This window comes from Mixophyes fleayi, chromosome 4 (assembly GCF_038048845.1).
Source record: "Mixophyes fleayi isolate aMixFle1 chromosome 4, aMixFle1.hap1, whole genome shotgun sequence".
Taxonomy (NCBI): domain Eukaryota; kingdom Metazoa; phylum Chordata; class Amphibia; order Anura; family Limnodynastidae; genus Mixophyes; species Mixophyes fleayi.
In genome coordinates, this window is record NC_134405.1 from 116,080,142 (window position 1) to 116,101,758 (window position 21,617).

The 21,617-nt window shown below is 38.9% G+C and overlaps 1 protein-coding gene across 1 annotated transcript; it reads left to right on the forward strand.

The window, feature by feature from the left end:
* Positions 1-4,795: 4,795 nt before the first annotated feature.
* On the forward strand, positions 4,796-15,252 carry POLR2M (RNA polymerase II subunit M). Its single transcript, XM_075208060.1, has 4 exons — positions 4,796-4,991; positions 8,972-9,532; positions 10,158-10,368; positions 12,505-15,252. The coding sequence occupies exons 1-4, from the start codon at positions 4,879-4,881 to the stop codon at positions 12,640-12,642; spliced, it is 1,023 nt and encodes a 340-aa protein (XP_075064161.1). The 5' UTR covers positions 4,796-4,878; the 3' UTR covers positions 12,643-15,252.
* Positions 15,253-21,617: the final 6,365 nt, after the last annotated feature.

Sequence of the window (21,617 nt, forward strand, 5' to 3'; positions counted from 1 at the left end):
AGCGCTGCGGAATTAGAGGCGCTATATAAATAAATGATGATGATGTGAATATGCTAGGGTCATTGGAAGCAGTTGCAGGCTTATGTAATGTATTTTAAGTATAAGCACTTAAACACAGGAGAGTAAAGGAAAAAAATTAGTACGTTTTCTCCTGGACAAAACCATGTTACAATACAAGGGGTGCAAATTAGTTTATTATTTTGCACATAATATATATATATATATATATATATATATACTGGCTGTTTTTTTCATGTTGCACACAAACACTTGATAGCTTTATATTTACACTGAAATTTAAAGTTTATCTATATATCTGCCATTAAATTTTAAAATTTGCCTCCCCCTCTAATGCAACATGGTTTTGCCAAAGTGCAAAGCTACTCTTTTTTTGGCTTTCCTTTCCTTAATGAAACCATGTGAGCCATGACCACACAATTAGAGTCTGTGTGCACAAACTCTCAGTTATTATTTAGAGACATGATAAAAATTATAGGTGAACATGCAAAATAACAAATTAGGTTGTTAGGGAAAGAAAATGCACACAACCAGAAATGATCTAAAATATTTGATGTACCAGTGGTAAAAGAAAAAAGTATATCCTACATTTTAATACTTTAATTTACAATCCATATTTTCCTAGAATGTCTGTATTTTTTTTTAGATTCTTCACTCACAAACAGTCTAAATTGCCTGACTTGACAAAAGATGTGAAGCAGGAGCTGGCTGGAAAATTTTAGCCCAGGGGATGAGACTCAGCTCAGCAACCTATTAAGAACATGTTAAAGGGGAAAAAATGCAGGTAGCCCACTATGGGACTGGCCTGGGCAGTGGTGGATCCAGGGAGAAGGGGGCAATTGGGGAAATCCCCCCCCTCAACCAGCAGGGGGCTTCCAGCGGCAGCTCACTAATGTTCCCGGTGGCTGACAGCGTGGCTGAGCAGCACCATCTGCTTACCTGTCAGCTGCCAGGAACAAGAGTATAGTGAGCTGCTGCTGGAAGCCCCGTGCTTCTAATAGTAAAAAAGGAGTTGGGGTACAAACCCAAAAAAAATCTAGGTCCGCCCTTGGGACTGGGGGGCAGATGCCCCCTGCCCAGCCAGCCCCTCAAGTGAAGATAAACTGTGTATGTTTAAAGAATAAAGAAAACATTCATGCCAACAGTGACGGCCAATTGATTAATCACCACTTCCCTAATCTCCAGCAACAGTTGCCTTCTACGGTTACTGGATGTGTAGATCGTTATGTTTTATTGAATAGCACTTAAAAATAATTATAGGGTGTCTTTTAAATTACATGGCAAATGCTGTCTTTTCATCAGGTTCTGTTTTGGCAACAAGTCATATTGCTTCCACAGATAAATATGTCACATTAGTGTTTCATCGTTAAACGCTGTGTGAACGGGCTCATTTTTACTTCGACTGACTGATTTCTAAACTAAACTTCTGGAGATAAATTTGGTGGCGCTAATAGACAGATGGAGTAAGAAAATGGTGTTTTAAAATAGCATGTATAAAAAAAAAAAGGAAACCCACACTAATTATATATATATATATATATATATATATATATATATATTTATATATATATACTTCCTTTTTTTTTTATACATACTATTTTAAAATCAGTTTCATACTCCATCTGTGATATATATATATGTATAAAGTTAACCCGTGCATGATACTCATGCATTCTAGTCAAATCAAGCTACTTAAGGTGTTAAAAAGGTTCTTGTCATGCATTTGGGCCCTAGCCCAGGCCTCCTCAGGGGAAGAGCGTTACTTCCCGACGCAAGCGCCCTTTTTTAACGTGGTTTTGTCCACATGTCATCACCTCATCATTTTTCTCCATCACCTCTCATCCTTCATCTTCATCGCCACATCCTTCATCACATCAAGCTACTTAAGGTGTTAAAAACTCCCCACTGTCACCCCCGGCAACCACCAACCACTCCCAACTCTCACTTCTCCTTCAAGAAATATATAGGTCAGTGTATAACTCTGCCCAGCAGGTGGCGCTGCAGCTTGTTTTTTTTTTTCCACACACGCCACTAGGCATTTATATAGTAGATATTTATATATATATATATATATATATATATATATATATATATATACACACACATATATAAACCATGCAAGGCCGAAATAAAGGTGCTGTGAAATTAATTGCACCCCATATGAGATTATCATCACATAAATATACAATAATTGATTATGCTAATAAGAATATATTCATTTAATCCAATAAAACAAAATAGTACACTGAATCCTCGTAAACCTACATAAAAAAACACAGAAATTCCATAGAAGGATCAAAAATAAATCATAAAACAATCGTATAACATATAAATCCTACATACACACACTACAAACAAGAAAATAAAAAAAATCCTAAAAATATAAATATATATATATATATATATATATATATATATATGTCAAAATGATACATAGGGGCTCCAATATATGTCCCAGCACCTTAGAATTTGTTACAACGTCCAAAAATAAGAACTCCACAGAGCATGGACATAAAGAAAAACTCTCCTTGGGAATCCTGTTTTCAATTCTTTAGGGAGAAATATCCCAACTATATTCAATTGAACTCTGTAAACGGATCCCACTTTCCACATAAGAGAGTATACACACTTTCCTATTCAGTGTTATCGTCCTTAGTGAAGCTTTCACATAAACATCTCCTCTTTTCAACAGCTTGTGTGAAGGTCAAATAATTGGATGAAGTAAACCAAATTAATTAATATTGTTTTACAATGCAATTGCAATTAGTGCGCCACGTATTATGATGCAATCGCACAGATTAATAACACACACATCTACATTTGCACTTACACGTGTAAATAATACACATTTATTAAGGTTCCAATCCACATTTATTTATTAGGAAAATGTATTAGAGATTGTTTATACATAAATGATAATATATTAAAGGTATCTAAGGATCAGGATATAGGAAATGTATCATGTTTAGTGTCATTTTGATCTATACATTACCATGATAAATCTGCTATCGTCGAAGCGATCGCTAGTTATGGAAGATAAAGGATTAATGCTCAAAATTATATTGTGTTTAGAATGCAAATAGGTTTGTAAAAACTGGTTTAGGCCAGTTACCTTAAGCACAACATGTGCTCAGCTGTTGGGAGTGAGCTGGCCACTCCTTATCAGAGGAATCCTTTGACCTGACCTATGACCAGCAGACAACTGAAACATTAACGTTACCTCTGGACCAATGAAGTGCTCTCTAAGTGTTATCTGTGTACATAGTGTACAGCGCTGCGGAATCAGTGGCGCTAAATAAACGGTGGTGATGATAGTGACATCATCAGTGGGGGTTTTTTGTTAACAGAAGCTGCATATAAGCAAGCTTCTCTGGGCCATTCCCCCCCCCTCCCCCTCTCTTCCTGACAACAGACAACATGACTGTATCTTCATCTGGGCCCAGGGGAAGCGCAAACAAAAATTTAATATATTCAGTGTTTTTATACTTTCCTGCTTTATTGTAAAATCTTTTATGCATTATGATGGCTTACTGTAAATCCTGCTATATTTTGCAATCAAATATCTTTTTGTGTTGGAACTACAATAATCGCATGTTTATTGGTGAGTGACAAAATGAACTTAATACTTGAAAATACATCCAGAATCAATAGATAATAAAAGACAGACTTCTAACCGATTTGAAGTAATGGTTTACACTCCGGAGTGATTAAGAAATGGTGCACATTGTATCTATACTTCTAGGCACAATCGCAGACACGTGGGTATAGTTTTATTTCATCACTCACAGTCACGTCCAGTAGGTGTCATTTTTAAGATTCTGGTGGATATGAGGGAAATGTATAATAGTTCCGCTTAAATGAAGGTGCTTGCAGTGCAAAACATAGACGCCCACAACTCTGATAAACAGCTAACGCATTTCGTCCTGTCAGTCCCAGGACTTTCTCAAAGCTGATCTATTTCAGGACACAGCCCCTATTTAAAGGGCCTATGGGTGTGGTTTATTATAACGCTAACATAAAATATGAAAGGACCCTCCTCTTAAATACAGGAATATATAATACATATATTATTACCATAATAAATCCATACATCAATCAGAATTACAAATTTAAAAACATATAATATAAAGTTATACAAAGGCATAACTAAACTACTTATCCATATATGAAAAAATATATACATTTCCTTTATATACGCACACATATTTACATGCATGCAAATGTGCACAATAATGAGTAAATGAGATGGTTGTTTTATTTATCTGACCAGAACCAATCTTATCCACCTATATTTTCTTTCATGATTTTGCCGTGCTGATAGATGTCAATTAAAAAACGTATCCTGTTTCCTCATGCATATGCTAATGACTCCAACCTTTTCCAATCTTCCAAAAAATCTAATGATCCAAATAATAAAATAAATATATTTTCTATTTAACACAACGCAAAAAAAGATATGCCAAAAATGTGCATACGCATGTGCTTACATACACACATATATAACCATATTAAATAAAATATATTATAGAATATATATAACCTGGACAGTAATAATCTCCCAAAAATTATCGCAGCCTGCGATAGCTTGGAAATGTGCACATTGATATATTTCCGTTTATCTTACCGATTGCACTATGTTAATGCATGGAAATACTCATTTTCGGGTACTGCAGATGCTCTACTGCACACACGTTCTACCTGCAGTTGTTAGAGTTGACACATGCGTGTTTTGTTACTTTGCCTCTCTATGAATAAAGTTTTGGTGTTTTGAACGTGACGCGCTGTCATGGCGATGCTCAGTGTGTCGCTTTAGTAATAATGTATCTTATATGCTTTAGGACAAGAGTACAGTGAAATATCATGTCTGCTCCGGTAGATCGCGGGAAGTCAGGCTCCGTGGGCGAGCTTCACGGGAGGAGCATTGAGGAACTGATGGAGATCCTGGAGAGACAGGAGAAGCTGCTGGATAATAAGTAAGATGTGTTGTAACTGAGGGACTGGAAGACGGCAATAGACTAGAAACCTCACTGGTTGTTATGGTTAACAATAGCTTTTTTTGTCTCTAGTTCTCATATCTATCTATCTATCTATCTCCCCCCCCCCAGATGTTTATGTACATCTTACTGACATTACTGGTTACTAAAAGGTTCTATGAACATTAAGCACAAGGCTACAGGCCGAGTGTATTTGCACAGGTCACAGAAATCGGTCTGTGTCTAATATCTCTATTAACTGTCATTTTGGAGTGTTCTTTTATTTTATGAACCATGTTTCCCTTATGAACAAGGAAGTGATGACATTGTCACTGTTCTACAGATATTATTTACAGGGGTTTTTATATACTTAACTTGTTTATTAGAAATAACCCCAGCATTGAGTGAGCTCATAGTATTTTAAGAATCTGTTAATCATTTAAAAAAATATCTACACATCCCTTTTATTTTACAAATTAAGCTCCCTCATCCCACCCAAGTGACATGACTTTTGTAGGTCCATATCCAGGTCCTTTGCATTTCCAGAGAATCTCCTCTCTCTTTGTATTGGCAGAGGTCCCTTGTCCAGTGCCAACGTCCTGGAGGAGTTTAAATGACTACTTCTCAGAGTAATAGATCGTTAAACCTGATTGGAGGAGCCATGGCAGCTATTCAATCAGCTTTAATCAATACATTGCAATAAGCATCATATTCTTTCAAATCTCCAAAGTGTAAGTTAAGAAGACTCAACGTTTTCCAGTTCCTGTGGAAATGAGTTTCTCCAGAACTTGACAGTTCTGTGTTAGTCATTGTTAATGTAAAATACACATTTTGTATGGACATCTTTTACTTTCAGGTACAGATATTTTCGTCTTTCATACATACAGGGGAATTCAGTTCCCCGCTATGTTCCACGCTATGTTCCACGCAGTGCCTCCATAATCGTGAAGGTGCTCTGCAGCGGTGTAACATCATAGATTTTTCCTCTCATACCATATAGGTGCACAAGAATATCTGTGATGTTCGGGTACCGTATTATTTGGAAATGAGTGAAGCCGTGATGTCTAGTGAATTGATTTTCTCCCATAGAGTCTTAAAAAAGATTCTCGCCTCCCTGCTCCAGATTTACCTGTGCTATGATTGGCTCCTTCTGCATAGGTGAAAACCAAAGAGTATACGGAAGAACGCCAGAGATAGTAGAAAGCACATGAACATATTTGCACTATTGTGTTCAGCTTCAAGTATTTCTGCTCTCCTTTGGTTTTGTTTTTTAATTTCACTTCATTTGTTCTAATTTTAACAATTGTAAGTGATATTTTTTTCTTGTAAGGGCTACATCACTATATACATATACATAGGTGTGTGTGCGCCATGCACCTATCGTATTTTCAGCCTTAGCTGTGCGCACCGCATCTTTATTGGTTGGTAAATAATATCTTTTTATCTATAAGGTTCCACATGGTGTGTGCAGTGCCCTAAATATGGGGTTAGAACACAACAAAACTCACAGATAAAAACAACGTATACAGATAACCAGAATAATAAATGCATGGATGTATTGCACAGTATACAAAACAACTTAGCATAAGTCAAAACAGGGACAGAGATTGGGAGACATGAGACAAAAAGTACATACATAATATATAGGGTGGAGGACTCTGCTTGTTACAGCTTACATTCTTAAGGACAGGGATGGTGAGAGGCAAAATGAGCAAATGGGAAAAAAAGCATAGTGGGCTCACTATGGTGCAGAGGTCTGCAAGATACTGAGGCCATAATGTAGAGGCCTAGATGTGACCATGATATTGCAGGGGCCTAGATAGTACGGAGTCCTGGTGGGTCCAGATGGTGCTGAGGTGTATTTGGGTAATGTCCAGATGGTGCAGGGGGGTCATGGTGGTGTCTGGGCCTAGGTAGTGTTGAAGGATTGTGACAAGGAAGGTATAACCGTGCCAATGTAATCAGTAATTAGCAATGCGATAAGTGGTAAAAAAATTACAGTAAGTTACGTTAGTTACGGAATGTTTGGTAGAACGGTGCAAAAGCAATGCAGTTCAATAATGGTAGAGATTGGAGAGGGGATTATTATCATCATCATTTATTTATATAGCCACACTGATTCCGCAGCTCTGTACAGAGAACTCATTCACAACAGTCCCTGCCCCATTGGAGCTTACAGTCTAAATTCCCTAACATACACAGACAGAGAGAGAGACTAGTGTCAATTTTGATAGCAGCCAATTAACCTACTAGTATGTTTTTGAAGTGTGGGAGGAAACCGGAGCACCCAGAGGAAACTCACGCAAACATGGGGAGAACATACAAACTCCACACAGATAAGGCCATGGTCAGGAATTGAACTCGTGACCCCAGTGCTGTGAAGCAGAAGTGCTAACCACTTAGCCACCATGCTGGCCATGAATTCTTGACAGGGACGGGAGTAAAGTAGGGATGTGCACCGGCCACTTTTGGTGTCTCGTGTTTTGGATTCGGATTTGCTTGAGGTTTTGGGTTCGGATTTGTTTTGCAAAACGCCTGATTAAAGGTTTTGGTTCAGATTTAAGGTTTTGGATTCGGATTTATTTAGAAAAAAACATAAAAAGTGCTAAAAACCAGTTTTGTGGGTTTTTTTTCCACTCCTACGCTATTATTAACCTCAATAACATTCAATAACAATCATTTCCACTAATTTCCAGTCTATTCTGAACACCTCACAATATTGTTTTTAGGCCAAAAGGTTGCACCGAGTTAGCTTGAGCACATAATGCCAAAAAAAGAGGTACAAGATGGAATTGTTCTGGGCCCTCCCTCCCACCCCTCGCGAGACTTGGACGACAGAGCCTCGTTTTCAATTTTTTGCCCGCCGGAAATATCCGAACAGTGCTCGGATCCGCACTGTTCGGGTGGGCTCGGATTAGCGGAATCCGAGCCCGCTCATCTCTAGGGTAAAGTAGGGAAATAGAGAAAACAATTTGTCTGTAGTTCAACTTTGTCATTTAACTGTGCCTTTCTTAAACCTTGTGAGGAAAACTCTAAGTACATTGTTGGGTTGAATACAAGCTAGTTACATCTCTGCTAATTTACTAACAGCTTCCTTGACCCTTTCCTTTATTTCTGTCCTCTCAATCACTCGTTTTGCCCTACTGTTCTTTATTACAATGCCAGGGACCTTATGTGAGCTCTCTACATCATCACTACCCATTCCCCTCCCCCTCCCTCCTCTTGGTTGGTTTATCCTTTTTTGCTATGTTGTTTTTTTTTGTCTCTTTGTGCAATTTCAGTTAAGAATGTAATATAAATTATTTAGAAGAAAAAAAAGTCCTCTTAGTTTTAGTAAGCCTAGATGAGAACCAGGCCAGAATGATGTCATAAACTATGCTTCACTGATCAGCAGCCTAACACCGGTTAGAACAATAGATACAAAATTCCTGTTCGATATGTTTAAAAAAAAAACAGTTTGCACAGTTGTGAAGCACAAGTTACAATGAGATGAGGTTCAGATTAGGAGCGAGAGTAGTAGCAGCTGATTTAATATGGATAATTCACTCCTCTGGTAAGTACCCTCTCATTTCACTCTGAAATGCAGCGCATAGCTTGTAGTGACAGGTGTTTGTAAAAGTGTTCATGTATGCTAACAGTGCATTTTTTATAGGGATTGAGGATCCCTATATTAGCTGCTGCTCAAGCTTCATTGAATGCAGCTTAAGTGAATATACAGCAATAGCATAACAAGTGCCTTGTGTATGAATGATCAAGTATTTGTTGTAAGGATGACAGAATGCTAGACAAAATCATCCTGAAACCTTACGTGCTGGGCAAAAACTGTACACTTTACAACCCTAGTCTATGATGGTTCAAGATCACACAAAATAATTACCTACTGGTATTTTTTTCTTTGACAATTTCTTTGAGTAGTATTATATATTTTATTTATCACTTGCAACATCATATGCATTATGTTTGTATTTTTCTTTTTGTAGAAAATTTATTGCTAAATTGCCAGACCGAGGAAAAAAGATTTTGGATTATACTGAAAAAGTCAGAATTGCTATTGCCGAACATAACCGATTAAAAAACAGGACAGATCTACTTTCAGCATTCGCTTTAGAATTTCAAGAAAAGCAACGTAATACAAAAGAGAGCACCCACATTACAGCAGTGTCCCAGGATAAGATGGCACAGGCGCCAACAGCTGTGACTTGGCACACTGAAAGTACAAGCATTGGTGCTAACGCTGCTGAAACAAACCATACACATGAAATAAGTAGCTCTTCCGTACCACTGAACACAAATCAAGAGACTTGTAAAATTGACTCTGATACAGCTGAGAATACAACCAATGATTTGGTAAATAGCTTAAAGATGATCAGTATTACAGACAGTGGGGAAGAGATAAATAAAGGCACTTCAGAGACTTCTGCTAAAGAAAAAAACAGTTCCTACATTGTCACCACTGCATCAAAGAAATCTCATTACATTGAAGTTGTAGAGAGGAGGGAGAAAAACCCAATTCAGAAAAATGAAAAATTCAGAACCAACAGGTATAAATATTATTTAAATACAAGACTGTTGTATAAGTCAGATGTGTTATTGATTGTTGAATGTAGTATTACATTTGTGGAAAAGTGGCTGCTGCTTGCACTTATACTAATAAGTTGATACCCAATCACTTCCTTTTTAGACAAGAATGGTAAATAGTATAAGCACAGATTGAAATACGTGTTGACCTTGTAGTTTTGATTAGCAGAAGGAGCTATGTGAAATAAACTTCCATTACATATAATATAGTGGTTAGCACTGTGCCTCACAGCACTGTGGTCGTGAGTTCGAATCCCAAGCAGGGTCTTATCTGTGTGCCAGTATGTTCTGCTGTGTTTGCTTGGGTTTCCTCAGGGTGCTCTGGTTTCCTCTTACACTCCAAAAACATACTGATAGGTTAATTGGTTGCTGACAAAATTAACCCTAGCCTGTGTGTGTTAGGGAATTTAGACTGTAAGCTCCAATGGGTCAGGGACCAATGTGAATGACAAATATTCTCTGTACAGCGCTGCTTAGTTGGTGGTGCTATATAAATAAATGGTAATGATGATAGTGTAACAAGAGGTTATTTGATTTTCCACAATAGACCATTTAGTATATGTCACCCAGTTTTATTTTCATTTTCAGGTTTGCATCGAACTCAAACGGCTCAACTCCTAATCAGTCACCAGGAGAGAGCGCACTTAGAATGTCTGTGGAAGAGAGAAGGATATATGATAGGAAGCATCTGGATGATATCACAGCAGCTAGACTTCCACCACTTCATCACTTACCAGCCCAGTTACTACCACTTGAGGAATCCCTATGTCTTCAGATTGCACAGAAGCAAAGTTATGAAGTAAGCCAAGCTTTTTATAATGAGCACATATATGTGAACATCAAGCACAGTGTGTTGAGACACTATTCAGGGAAATGGAACCCTAAAATAAATTGGTGCTGGTCTTATAAAGCAGGTTAATTATGCCATGGCTTACCTGTCAAATTGGGCCACTTGGGCTAAGAGTTAGTGACTGTCTTTGTCATTTGGACTTGTAGTGGGGGAATTCAATTGACCGCGCGGGTTTTGACCCGCTGGTGCGACTGTTTTTAGCTACCGCCACGTACAAAATCGTGCAATTCAATTCTAAAACAGGTAAGTCAGCCCCCGCGCATTAATCACTGGTGCTTGCATCATCTAGAATAAAAAATAATGCCTTGGCATACATTTGTTTTGCACTACACAACCTTTCTATTTTATAATATCTACATATAGTACTTTTTTTTTTTTTTTTTTGCTATATTGTTTTATTTAACTTTTTTTTACTATACCATGACAAAACACATTAGTACATCCATATTAGTACATATAACATACATAAATATATTAGTGATTAGTGTGTTTATTTTATGAAATTTTTTGCATGCTTTTTGTAAAAGAAAATCACCTTTCTTATGTTATACATTACTGATAAATTATGTTTTTTTTTTTTACATTATTACATGATTTCAAATAGTTTTCTTATGATTTAAATTTTTTGCACAGCCATGAGAGGTGCGAGATAAAACTGGAGATTAACAGTTTACCGCGCGGTGTTAAAAAACAATTGAATAGCTTTAACGCTTCTCCCTCCCTCGCTGTACTTTCAATGGATATTCTATTTGTCCGCAATAGGACTGTATGTGCAAAAAAAAATGGTGCGTTAAAAATTTATTTGAATATCTGGTAAAGTTAACCTGCTCTAAAATTAGTGAAAACCGCTGTCAATTGAATTCCCCCCGTAATGTCCTACTGATTTAAAATAATTTTTTATATTGAATTTTATTTACTGATGGATTTACCGTATATACTCGAGTATAAGTCGACCCGAATATAAGCCGAGGCACCTAATTTTACTACATAAAACTGGGAGTATAAGCCTAGGGTGGAAAAGAGCGCTAATTTAAAAACCTAAATAAAAATGATAGGTTCAATCTATGAAATCATTTTTAGCTAAACCATAAATAACAGTAGATGACAAGGAACATTCATAAATGATTATAAAATCATTGGCATTGGGTACAACCTAACCTAAATAAAGGGGTATATAAGGGGTAGGGATATAAATGTATGAACATGGTGGCTGTATTGTTTGTTCATTATGTAATTGCACTGTAAATTAAAAAAAAAGGAGAGAGAGGGAGAGAGAGAGACGCTTACCCGGCAGTGGAACGACAACAGGAAGTTCGGCATTTCGAACGCAAGTTTGCGTTCCAAATGCCCAACTTTTTGTGTTGGAACGCATATGCAGAAGTTGAAGCCGAGGGACCGGACACGGTAACTTCACCCGTGTATAAGCCGAGTGCCCTTTTTCAGCATACAAAAGTATGCTGAAAAACTCGGCTTATACACGAGTATATACGGTAAATGTGTTTCAAAAAGTTTAAGTTCTCCAATATTGTCCGTGTTTTCTAAAGAAGACATTATTAGTTAAAGAAGTTATCTTGAGCTATTAGTTCGCAGAAACTGATCTATCACAGCACAATTTGGTAAACTATATTCTAATTTTTCATTTCGGTCACGCTCAACGCAGTGTTACTTGTATTACCATTAATACGGTCATTTTAACCCTGATTTCTGTTCACGGCTCCATGAGCTGCAAGCAAGAACCAGCGTTAAAGGTTACTGTATTAACGGTAATAATGTGCACTATTACTGTAATATCGGTAATAGTGCGCAGGCCGTGTTACTACCTATGTGTAAATTATATTAAGATGAATTGGATAGATGATTTTGGGATAACTTCTGCTCCGTTTGCAGCTTTATCAGACAGATTTTGGTGTTAGTGTAGCAATACATGTGAAGGAAGAGTGGTATTTGTAGCTTGTTTCAAGAGGTAGATTATTTAATGTTTGAAATATTAACTGCAGTAATCTGGTGGCTGTTGGCACATTGTCAGTTAGTTTAGTGCAGTGTTTGCTGTTTTGGTAAATAACTCTCCCATTCTTATATTCTCAGGAAACACAAGGTAAACTGGCAGCACAAAAACTACTTGAGAAACATAACATTAAAATGGGAACATTCAATCCTGAGGGAGACTCCTACATCAAGATCAGAGATCAGAGAGATGATGGAAATCATGATGCTGAAGAGTAAGCAGCAGGGGGACTTTGTTGTGATATCTGCTATGAAGATCCTGTATTGTGTATTTCACAACTAGCAGCAGCACGTTTACCAGCTTCACCTTATAAGCTACAAGCTGAGCTGTGATAACACAGCTGTTTACAGTCGTGATCTTACATTGTGAGTTACCACTAAGGAGATGGAAGTTTACTGGATCTGCATTGACTGCCTGAGCAACATTAAGATGTAATATTTTTTAGACTACTTAGGTCTTTTTGCCAAATACAGATGTGTTCTTGAAAGCTTGCAATCTTCCCTTGCTCTTTTACTCTGTACAAGTGTTCCATGAACATAGGTTTTCACCAAGACATATGGATAAAATTGCAATTACAGAAAGAGAAATGGCAAATGACACTTAGGGATAAATGTATTAAGCTCCGGGTTCTTCAACACCCGCGAGTTCGGCGTCTTCGGCGTTTAAATTTAAAGCGGCGCTGCCTTGTAAAGGGAAGTTTCCCTTTACAAGGCAGCGCGCTTTAAATTTAAACGCCGAAGACTCCAAACTCGCGGGTGTTGAAGAACCCGGAGCTTAATACATTTACCCCTTACTGTTTTATGTTTAAATCTTGGTTTTTGGACGTTTTCATGTTGAATCAAAAGCTAGTGGGATATGCCCGAAATGTTAAACACGACTGTGGGTAAAAAAGAATGCATGAAAGCCAAGTAGCGTCATCTCCCAATTCATATTTATTTATGTAAGTAAAAACATTTTAGAATTGTACATACCCCAGTAAATAATTGTTAGCCCTATGTCATAGAGAGATTTTGTTCAAATTTGTTGATTTTCAAATGTACACTGCTAATTCTATCATTACCTTGATAATCAATGTTTATGGCTGATAGGTAATACAACTTTGGTTGACCAAGACCCATTTAGATTCTTACTGACAAATAGCCAAAAAACAAAATAAATTTAAAAAAAAGCAACTAGGTTCAGGGTAACACATTGCCCTATTCTTTGCTTAAATATTTTGAGAAGACATTGAATGAAAACGATTGTGATAATTTTTCTATCAAGTATTTGCATGTTATTTAACAATAATATCTGCTTTGCTGGAAGATTATGTATTGGTGAATGGTGGGAATTACGGATGAAAACAGCAAAAGAGAATGAACTGGGGCCTAGGGCAAGCCAAATACGTGATGGAATACCATTTTGGACAACATAGACAAGTAAGAAACCGTATATTATATGGTACTCCTAGATATTCATATGTTCCTCATTATATTTTAATATACAGTATATTTTGGCCTTTTTTTAAAATTAATATATAAATGGAGCTTCCATTGTTGAATTTCAATAGAACAGTAGAATCTCCTGCAAGTCCCAATCATCAGATGTAATTGTTACATTGGTTCACTGGGCGATGCACTTGTTTTATTTCTTGATGTTCACAAATGTAGGATGTGGATTTCAGGGGGCTGTTTTTTAGATCTCCTCAATGCACCATGTTCCCATAAAAAGAGCATGTTTTGAGGAAACATACCTTGTGGAATATAGAGCAAGGCTAAATAGTTTACTGTTGTAATTTGTTTATGAAGCAAAAAAACAGAATACAATACAATCAAATATCACATTATAAGTCCACACGAGTCAATGTCAAAACCAACATTAAGGTGACTTTTGCCGAAAGCAGCAATGTTAATGGGCTATGTGATGGACCTGTTGGCTTTGGATGATGCTTGGCTGTTGTGGAAGTCTCTTGTGTGTTTTGAACCAATATGATTTTTTTTGTTTGTTTTAAAGACATTATATGACAATGCTGCATTGTATTTACTTGATTAAAGAATACAACACAAATGGAGTTGCTCCCCTAAGCTATCCTCCCCATTGGATAGAGGTCTGGAGAGCATCTTACCTTATCTTGCGGTTACAGTGTAAGGAGAAGACTGAGCTGCAGGATAAAATTCAGTCTGTTTTCAATGTAAAAATGTGTTTTTTAAACGGGCAACTCCACGTTTCCTGCACCTTCAGGGCTCAGAGTGTGGCAGCCACTGATTCTCTTGAAGCAGCCATTACAAAGTAAAGGAAAGGGTCCCGGGAGAGGCCTTCTAGTTTAGGAATGAAACTCCATTGTGAGGGCTTCCTGAAACCCTGCTCTTTATGGTAACACTGTGCATTGGTAGGAGCTATACGAACAGCCACCTGAAGCTCACATATTTTATTTGTGACCAGGAAGGAATAATTTACGTGTATTACACAGTGAACCTATGACTCTGGCTCCACAGTGTATATGAAAATACCATGACGAACACCTGGGAATGCTGTGTAATATACTGTGTATAATTTTGGGTGTTTAACTGAATTTCAGGTAATTGAAACTTGCATTCTCATAATTTTAAAGTAATTATGTTTTCATTTGCTAATTAAAAAAAAAATATATATATATATTATACACATGCGCACAAAATATATATGGCTACAGATACCTTCAAACCTTTTCAATTGTACTTCCCACATTCTTTATTTCTTGTATTTACTGGATTTTCTTGTTTTATCTTTGGGTGTTCGTTTTCTACATAACATTTGAAAATATATTTTAATGACTCTACATTTCAATAAACTATTTTTTTCTATGTAAAGTGAAAAGGACTCTTGCTGTTTTAAGTGTCAGAAATGCAGTGGTGTCCAATCTATTTTCACCAGCACTCCAAAGGTTGCTCTATCTTGGAACTCTATGTATGTGGAAATCATTAGTGCAGGGTGCATAGTACACACAAGCAAAAAAAAAAAATGTCACGGCCCTTTTATTACACCAACATTGTGCATCCATTGATAGTACTAGCAGTCCTGCTCCCTTTGATTATAGCAGCACTATGCATCCATTTATATTACTTGCTGTCTGATTGACTTGTTTGATTATAAGAGCACTGTGCGCTGTACCCATAGAATGCATCTAGGTAAACTCTATGAGCCCACTCCGTGTAGCAACATTCATCTCTGTGTCCCTGTGATCTGTGTCTTGCTGTCATTTATGTGAACTAGCAGCATAAAATTGATTGCACTCGAAATTTTAATTTGTTTTTTAACGTCCAATGTGGTCTACTATTGATTGATGCCAGTTTACATTTATATACAACCAAAATATGTCCCAGGTGCTTTGTAAGTTTTCAGATATTGCTGGACTACCTTACATACTTGCACATCATTTTTCAGTTAGCATATTTAATGAAACCTGCCCAAGGAAATAAAAGAAACTTTATTTTCAGTAAAACTGCAACATTTTTAGTTGGATGTATTGATTAATTTGTTCCCATCCATGGCGCATAGAGCTTTACTCATGGTCAAATTTCATTAACATCAGCAGGGAATGGTACCCATGCAGTGCAGTACATTGTGCTACTACAACTGAACTGAAAACAGTGGTTCCTAGCCATACAATCACAGCGCGTGAAATGTAAAGTGATTGCTGTGTACCACTCTGCAGGATCCTGCACTTTCATGTTAGTAGAAGGAAGTCCTATGCCACCATTAATGGTTTCCCAGAGTAGTGACCTGTAGGAGAGACCTAATCCTGGTCTGTCATCACAAATTGTTCTAGCTTATCTTGTATATAACAGTGTATCTCCTGCATATTTTGTTAGATCCTGATTAAACTGAATTCACCAATGCTGGAATCAGAGAAACCAGAAACACTATCCCCTGATAAAATTGCCTTTCGTTTGGTCTCTGCTCCATTGAACTGACTGTTTACTTTGCTAAATAATTGTTAAGTATCAAACATCTGCTTTTATTGAAAGCTGCCTATGTAAATGTGCTATGTACTGCACCATGCCACCGCTCGGGTCATTCCACATCAAATCATCACCATTTTAGAAAAAAATCTACCTTGCATTCTCTAATTTCAATTAAATTTGGTATACTATTATTTATTTATAAGGCGCCACAGATACCGTAGCGCCGGATACAGAAGCAAGTAACAAAGAGATGAGGTAATACATATCAGTAGCACATATGAGTGTGAGTAAAGCTATGGGGACTCACACAGTGCAGCAGTGTGCAAAAATTTAGATGACAGACGAGGAAGAGTAGGTGATGGATAGAATGGTTAGGAGGTGGTAGGATAGGTGAGCTTGAATAGTTGAGTTATGAGAGCATTTGAAGGACCGGAGGTTGGAGAGTCGAGTGAGACGGGGTAGGGAGTTCCAAAGATTAGGGCAACATGGCAGAAGTCTTGGAAGCGAGCAATGGAGGAGGCAACAAGAGGTGAATTGAGGCAGAGGTCAGAGGCTGGAGCAAAGTGCCCAGGTAGGTATGTAGCACAAGACAAGGTCGGAGATGTAAGGGGGGGAGAAGGTTGTAAGTGAGTGTAAAGAGCTTAAACTAAATTCTGAAACAGATAGGTAGCTAATGAATGGATTTTACGCAGAGGAAAAGAGAAAGTGGTGCGGTTGGAGAGGACGATAAGCCTAGCTACAGCATTCTGTATGGATTTAAGGTCAGTAGTGCGAGAATGAGGAAGGCCAGTGAGAAGGACGTTGCAATAGTCGAGACAAGAAATGATGAGTGAATTGACCGGATTGTGGTTGCTTCCTGAGAGAGGAGGAAGGGATGGATTTTTGTAGTGTTACGGAGGCAGAAGTGGCAAGATTTGGTAAGGGACTGGATATGAGGTATAAAGCTGAGGGCTGAGTCAAGGGTGACTCCAAGCCAGCGGGCTTGGGTGACAGGAGAAAGAGTGATGTTGTCAACCAAGAGGGAGATATTGGGAGTGATGGAAACATCAGCAGGAGGAAAGATGATGAGCTCAGATTTGGAGATGTTGAGTTTCAGGAAGCATTGTGACATCCAGGTAGTTACAGCAGAGAGATAGTTAGATACCTGGGTTTGGACGGCGGGAGAGAGGTTAGGGGAGGAAAGATAGATTTGCGTGTCATCAGTATAAAGGTAGTATTGGAGGCCAAATGATTGAAGGAGTTCACCAAGAGAGGTGGTGTAGAGAGAGAAGAGCAGAGATCCATGGGCAGAGCCTTGTGGGACTCCAACAGAAAGGGGAAGAGGGGGGAGGAAAAGTCAGAAGCAGACACGCTAAAAGAGCGGCCAGAGAGGTAGGAGGCAAACCAGGAGAGAGCTGTTTCGCAAAGACCTAGGGAGTGAAGAGTGGTGAGGAGAAGAGAATGATCGACAGTGTCAAAAGCAGCAGAGAAGTATGAGAAGGGATAAGTCATTTGTTACTTTTAGTGAGGGCAGTTTCAGTCAGTGGCGGATCCAGAGGGGGGCGATCGGGGCGATCGCCCCCCAATACCAGGAGCTTGCTGCTGCCGACAGCTGCACTCTGTGCAGGTCCGTTCAGCTGCTCTGTTTAAAACACAATCAGAGCAGCTGGGCAGCACACTGGCACTGCTGAACGGACCTGCACATGCTGTGCAGCCGCCGGCAGCCCTAGACATCAGAAAGGGGGCGGGGCCTAAATCGTCCCCCCTAAAATCGCCCTGGGTAGGACAAATGTCTAGATCCGCCCCTGGTTTCAGTTGAGTGAAGGGGATGGAAGCCAGACCGGAGAGGGTCAAAAAGAGAGTGGGAAGAGCGGGTCAGACGATTTAAAAACAAGTCATTTGAGAATTTTAGAAGCAAAGGGAAGCAGAGATATGGAGCAATAGTTGGAGAAAGAGGATGGGTCAAGTTAAGGTTTATTGAGAATAGGAGAGATGAGAGCATGCTTGAAGGCCAAGGGGAAGATGCCAGTGGAGAGAGAGAGAGGTTAAAGAGGTGAGCAAGGTGACAACAGCCATTGGAAGAGAGGGAGCGGAGGAACTTGGAGGGGACAAGAGGACAGGTTGTATAAGAAGGAGAGAAGATAGAGGATATCGGGCAGAGTAACAAGAGGGTAGGAGCCAAGGGTGGCAGAGTGAGTGATAGAGAGGACAAGTAGGGGGAGGCAAGTCTGGCGAGAACAGATATCATTGTTGTGGCTGGATCACTTATAAATAACTTATGGTATAAATTTAAAGGAAATAGCGCAGGGCGCTTATTTATATAATTTAAAATGTACTACTTTTTTTTATATTGTGTGTATTTTGGTATAGGAAATGTCTTTATTTCTGAGACAAAGGGAGGAAATTCGTTTTTTGTTTTAACCTTCCTAGAGGAAACCCCAATTAGGCATATGTGGGGAGGGATTCTGTTTTGCTGACAGCAGGAAATGCTTTTGATATGAAGTGTCAAATGCATGCCCTGGCCTGAAGGCCCGGCAAGGAGTCGTTACCTGAATCCTGGTTAAAGTGAAAGGAAATCTCTGATCAGTGTGATTTAGGATATCACAGATTACTGCAAATTTCGTTAAATATAAAATGCATTTAAAATCCATGTTTAAAGAACATCTCACATCCTGATTTTAATCTTTGAATTAAATATTGCAGTCTATGTGGAGCCATCTGATCAGGGGGCTGGCTTACCCCCAGCCAAGACTAGTATCTAAAACTACAGAAAGAGAGCCCTTGTACACTGAAATGTATCATTATTGTTTCTTCTGAACTGATCACTGCTTCCTTCAACCAGTGTGAACTGTCCTTGTTAGGGCTACTGGAGCCAAATAAATATCACTTGCTTCAAAGACCCGCTTGACAACTTCTTCCATTCTGAAATTCCTGTGACCTACAGATTACACCCGACTCTATACCGTTTCCGGCTTTTCTGAGGTTCGGACCCAGCTTTCAGATACCACTACTCTGCCCACTACACAGCAGCTCTGGCCAGTGTGATAGATCCCCACCTGATTCATCCACAGCAACTCTGATCCATAGGAAGAGGTCAGGTGTACCAGCAATGGGGTACACTAGCAGCGACAGTTACCAAGAAGGAGCGCAGTTCTGGATGCCGTTAAGGAGTCCAGTGGTGGCAGCAGTTAAGTCTCTCCTACTGTGGTTAGAGGGCGCATTTGGGATAAAGAAAGGGAACAGTGGCAAAGTAAGCCCAGCCGGTTCCCAGCAGCAACAGACAGGGTGGCATAGGCGGTCGGTCCATCCTGTCACAATTGTGCATAGAGTCAATTTTGCCTTTGAAATAGGTAGCAAAACCCATAAACAGAGGTTTAAAATGAGACCTTGCCCAACTCTCTAGCTCTATTAGGTGAGCTACAAATGCAATTTAAAAAATGCAGCTTTAAAGGCATATAACTTCAAAAGTCAGTGTACATATGAGCCTAAGATTTGCGGGTTTTCTTTACACATATGGCAGCATTTATTATATACCACATTTCATTACAATCTGAAACAGTCAGTTTGTAACCCCTTGTTGATTTGATGTGAAATGACACGCTCCTGAAAAAGGGGAAACACACTGGGGGTGTGGCTTGGCGCAAATTTTAGATTCATTATTGTGTGCGGCTTCTGCCTGTATGCTTGGACACCTGGAAAGCTCTTATAGCAATCGGTGTTTAGATAAATTGTATGATCTAATACACCTGGTACATGTATTTATGCATCTTTTAAATACAATAAAAGAAGGTTTTACACCATGAAAGCACCTACTGTGTATTTTATTTAAGAGATTGCCTGGCCCATGGATATCAGGTTATTGAGGAGAAGCCACAGACTGAAAATACGTCATCATCTGAATAAACCTTGGTTTGGAAGCTACTGTGAGATCAACAATCACTTTGAAACCCAGTTGAGTTCAGTAGCTGAATGTCTTCTCATGAGTAGTGATTAGCAATCTTGTCAGAATTAAAGTAAAAATGAATGGACTAAAGTACATAAAAATACAAGGGAACTTATTTCACTCTTCTAAAAAGAAGCTTGAAATTTAGAATTATTGTCCTTGAAGGCAAAAAAAAAATTTGTCACAAACACAGGGACAAATAAACATTGGTTCAGGTCGAGAATGTCCTTGACTAGCCCATTCAAAGTCCTAGGGGTAAATTTATCAAGCTGCGGTTTTGAAAAAGTTGAGATGTTGCCTATAGCAACCAATCAGATTCTACTTATCAGTTAGTACATTCTTCGAAATGATGTCAGGAGCCGCGGCTCTCCTCCTCTCTGTTCCAACGTCCCGGTCGTCTCCATGACGGCCAAGGTGTCACTTCCTGTTTTGCAGCCACGACCGTTGCCAAGGCAACGGTCAGACGCCGAATACCATAAACAGCACCCCCCAGCATTTCAGAGCAGCCGGGCGCATGCGCTGCAACTAGCACAGCCTGGGGGCTGTTCAAACTAATTAATTAGGGCCTTACCTACTCAGATGGTTTGTTACAGGGCAAAGCCCTGATTGGTCAATGTCACTATTTAAGGCAGGGTGGGCTTAGCCTCCCTGCTGGTTATAGCATCCTAGTTGTATACTTTTGCTGACCTGCTCTGGATACTCTGATTGCTGGATACCCGTTGTGATCTTCTGCCTGTTTACTGGACCTTGCCTACTTGCCTGTGACCCTGACTTTTGGCCCGTACCTTGTATTCTGCTGTTCTGCTTGTGACCCTGAGCTTTGGCGTGTTTTCTGACTATTCTACTCTGCATATGACCCCTGACCTTGGCTTTCATCTGACCATCCATCACCATCTCCGCTGTCTCCGGGCCTGCGCCTCCGCCTATCAGTTCTGCAGGTTCATTATCTGACAAACAGCCTAACAAATGACAGGTAGAATCTGATTGGTTGCTATAGGCAACAGCTCCACTTTTTCAAACCTAGAACTTGATAAATTTACCCCCTAACTTCAAACAATACTCTTGAGAAACTGGCACAATTTGTAGTTCGCAAGTGTTGTGCAAGAAACTTGAAGTAACTGGAGAAAAGTGTGCTGGGTGGAATGAGTAAAACCACTCCTGTGCAAAACTAGTAGACACCTACCCCAATATAAAAGCTATTTTTGGTAAGTGTTATAAAATGTGGTTTAACCACACATTAACACATTTTTTTATTATTATTTTTAAAGATCTGAGAAATATCCGTTTTTCTGTTTTATCATGTTTTCAGTAAAAACACTGATCAGGAAAAAATTGTAATTCAGGCATT

Bases quoted from the DNA above. Each gene is read 5' to 3' on its own strand.
- POLR2M (XM_075208060.1), top strand. From the start codon at position 4,879: ATGTCTGCTCCGGTAGATCGCGGGAAGTCAGGCTCCGTGGGCGAGCTT. The intron at 4,992-8,971 runs GTAAGATGTGTT...TTCTTTTTGTAG, and splicing joins GAGAAGCTGCTGGATAATAA to AAAATTTATTGCTAAATTGC. The intron at 10,369-12,504 runs GTAAGCCAAGCT...TTATATTCTCAG, and splicing joins CACAGAAGCAAAGTTATGAA to GAAACACAAGGTAAACTGGC.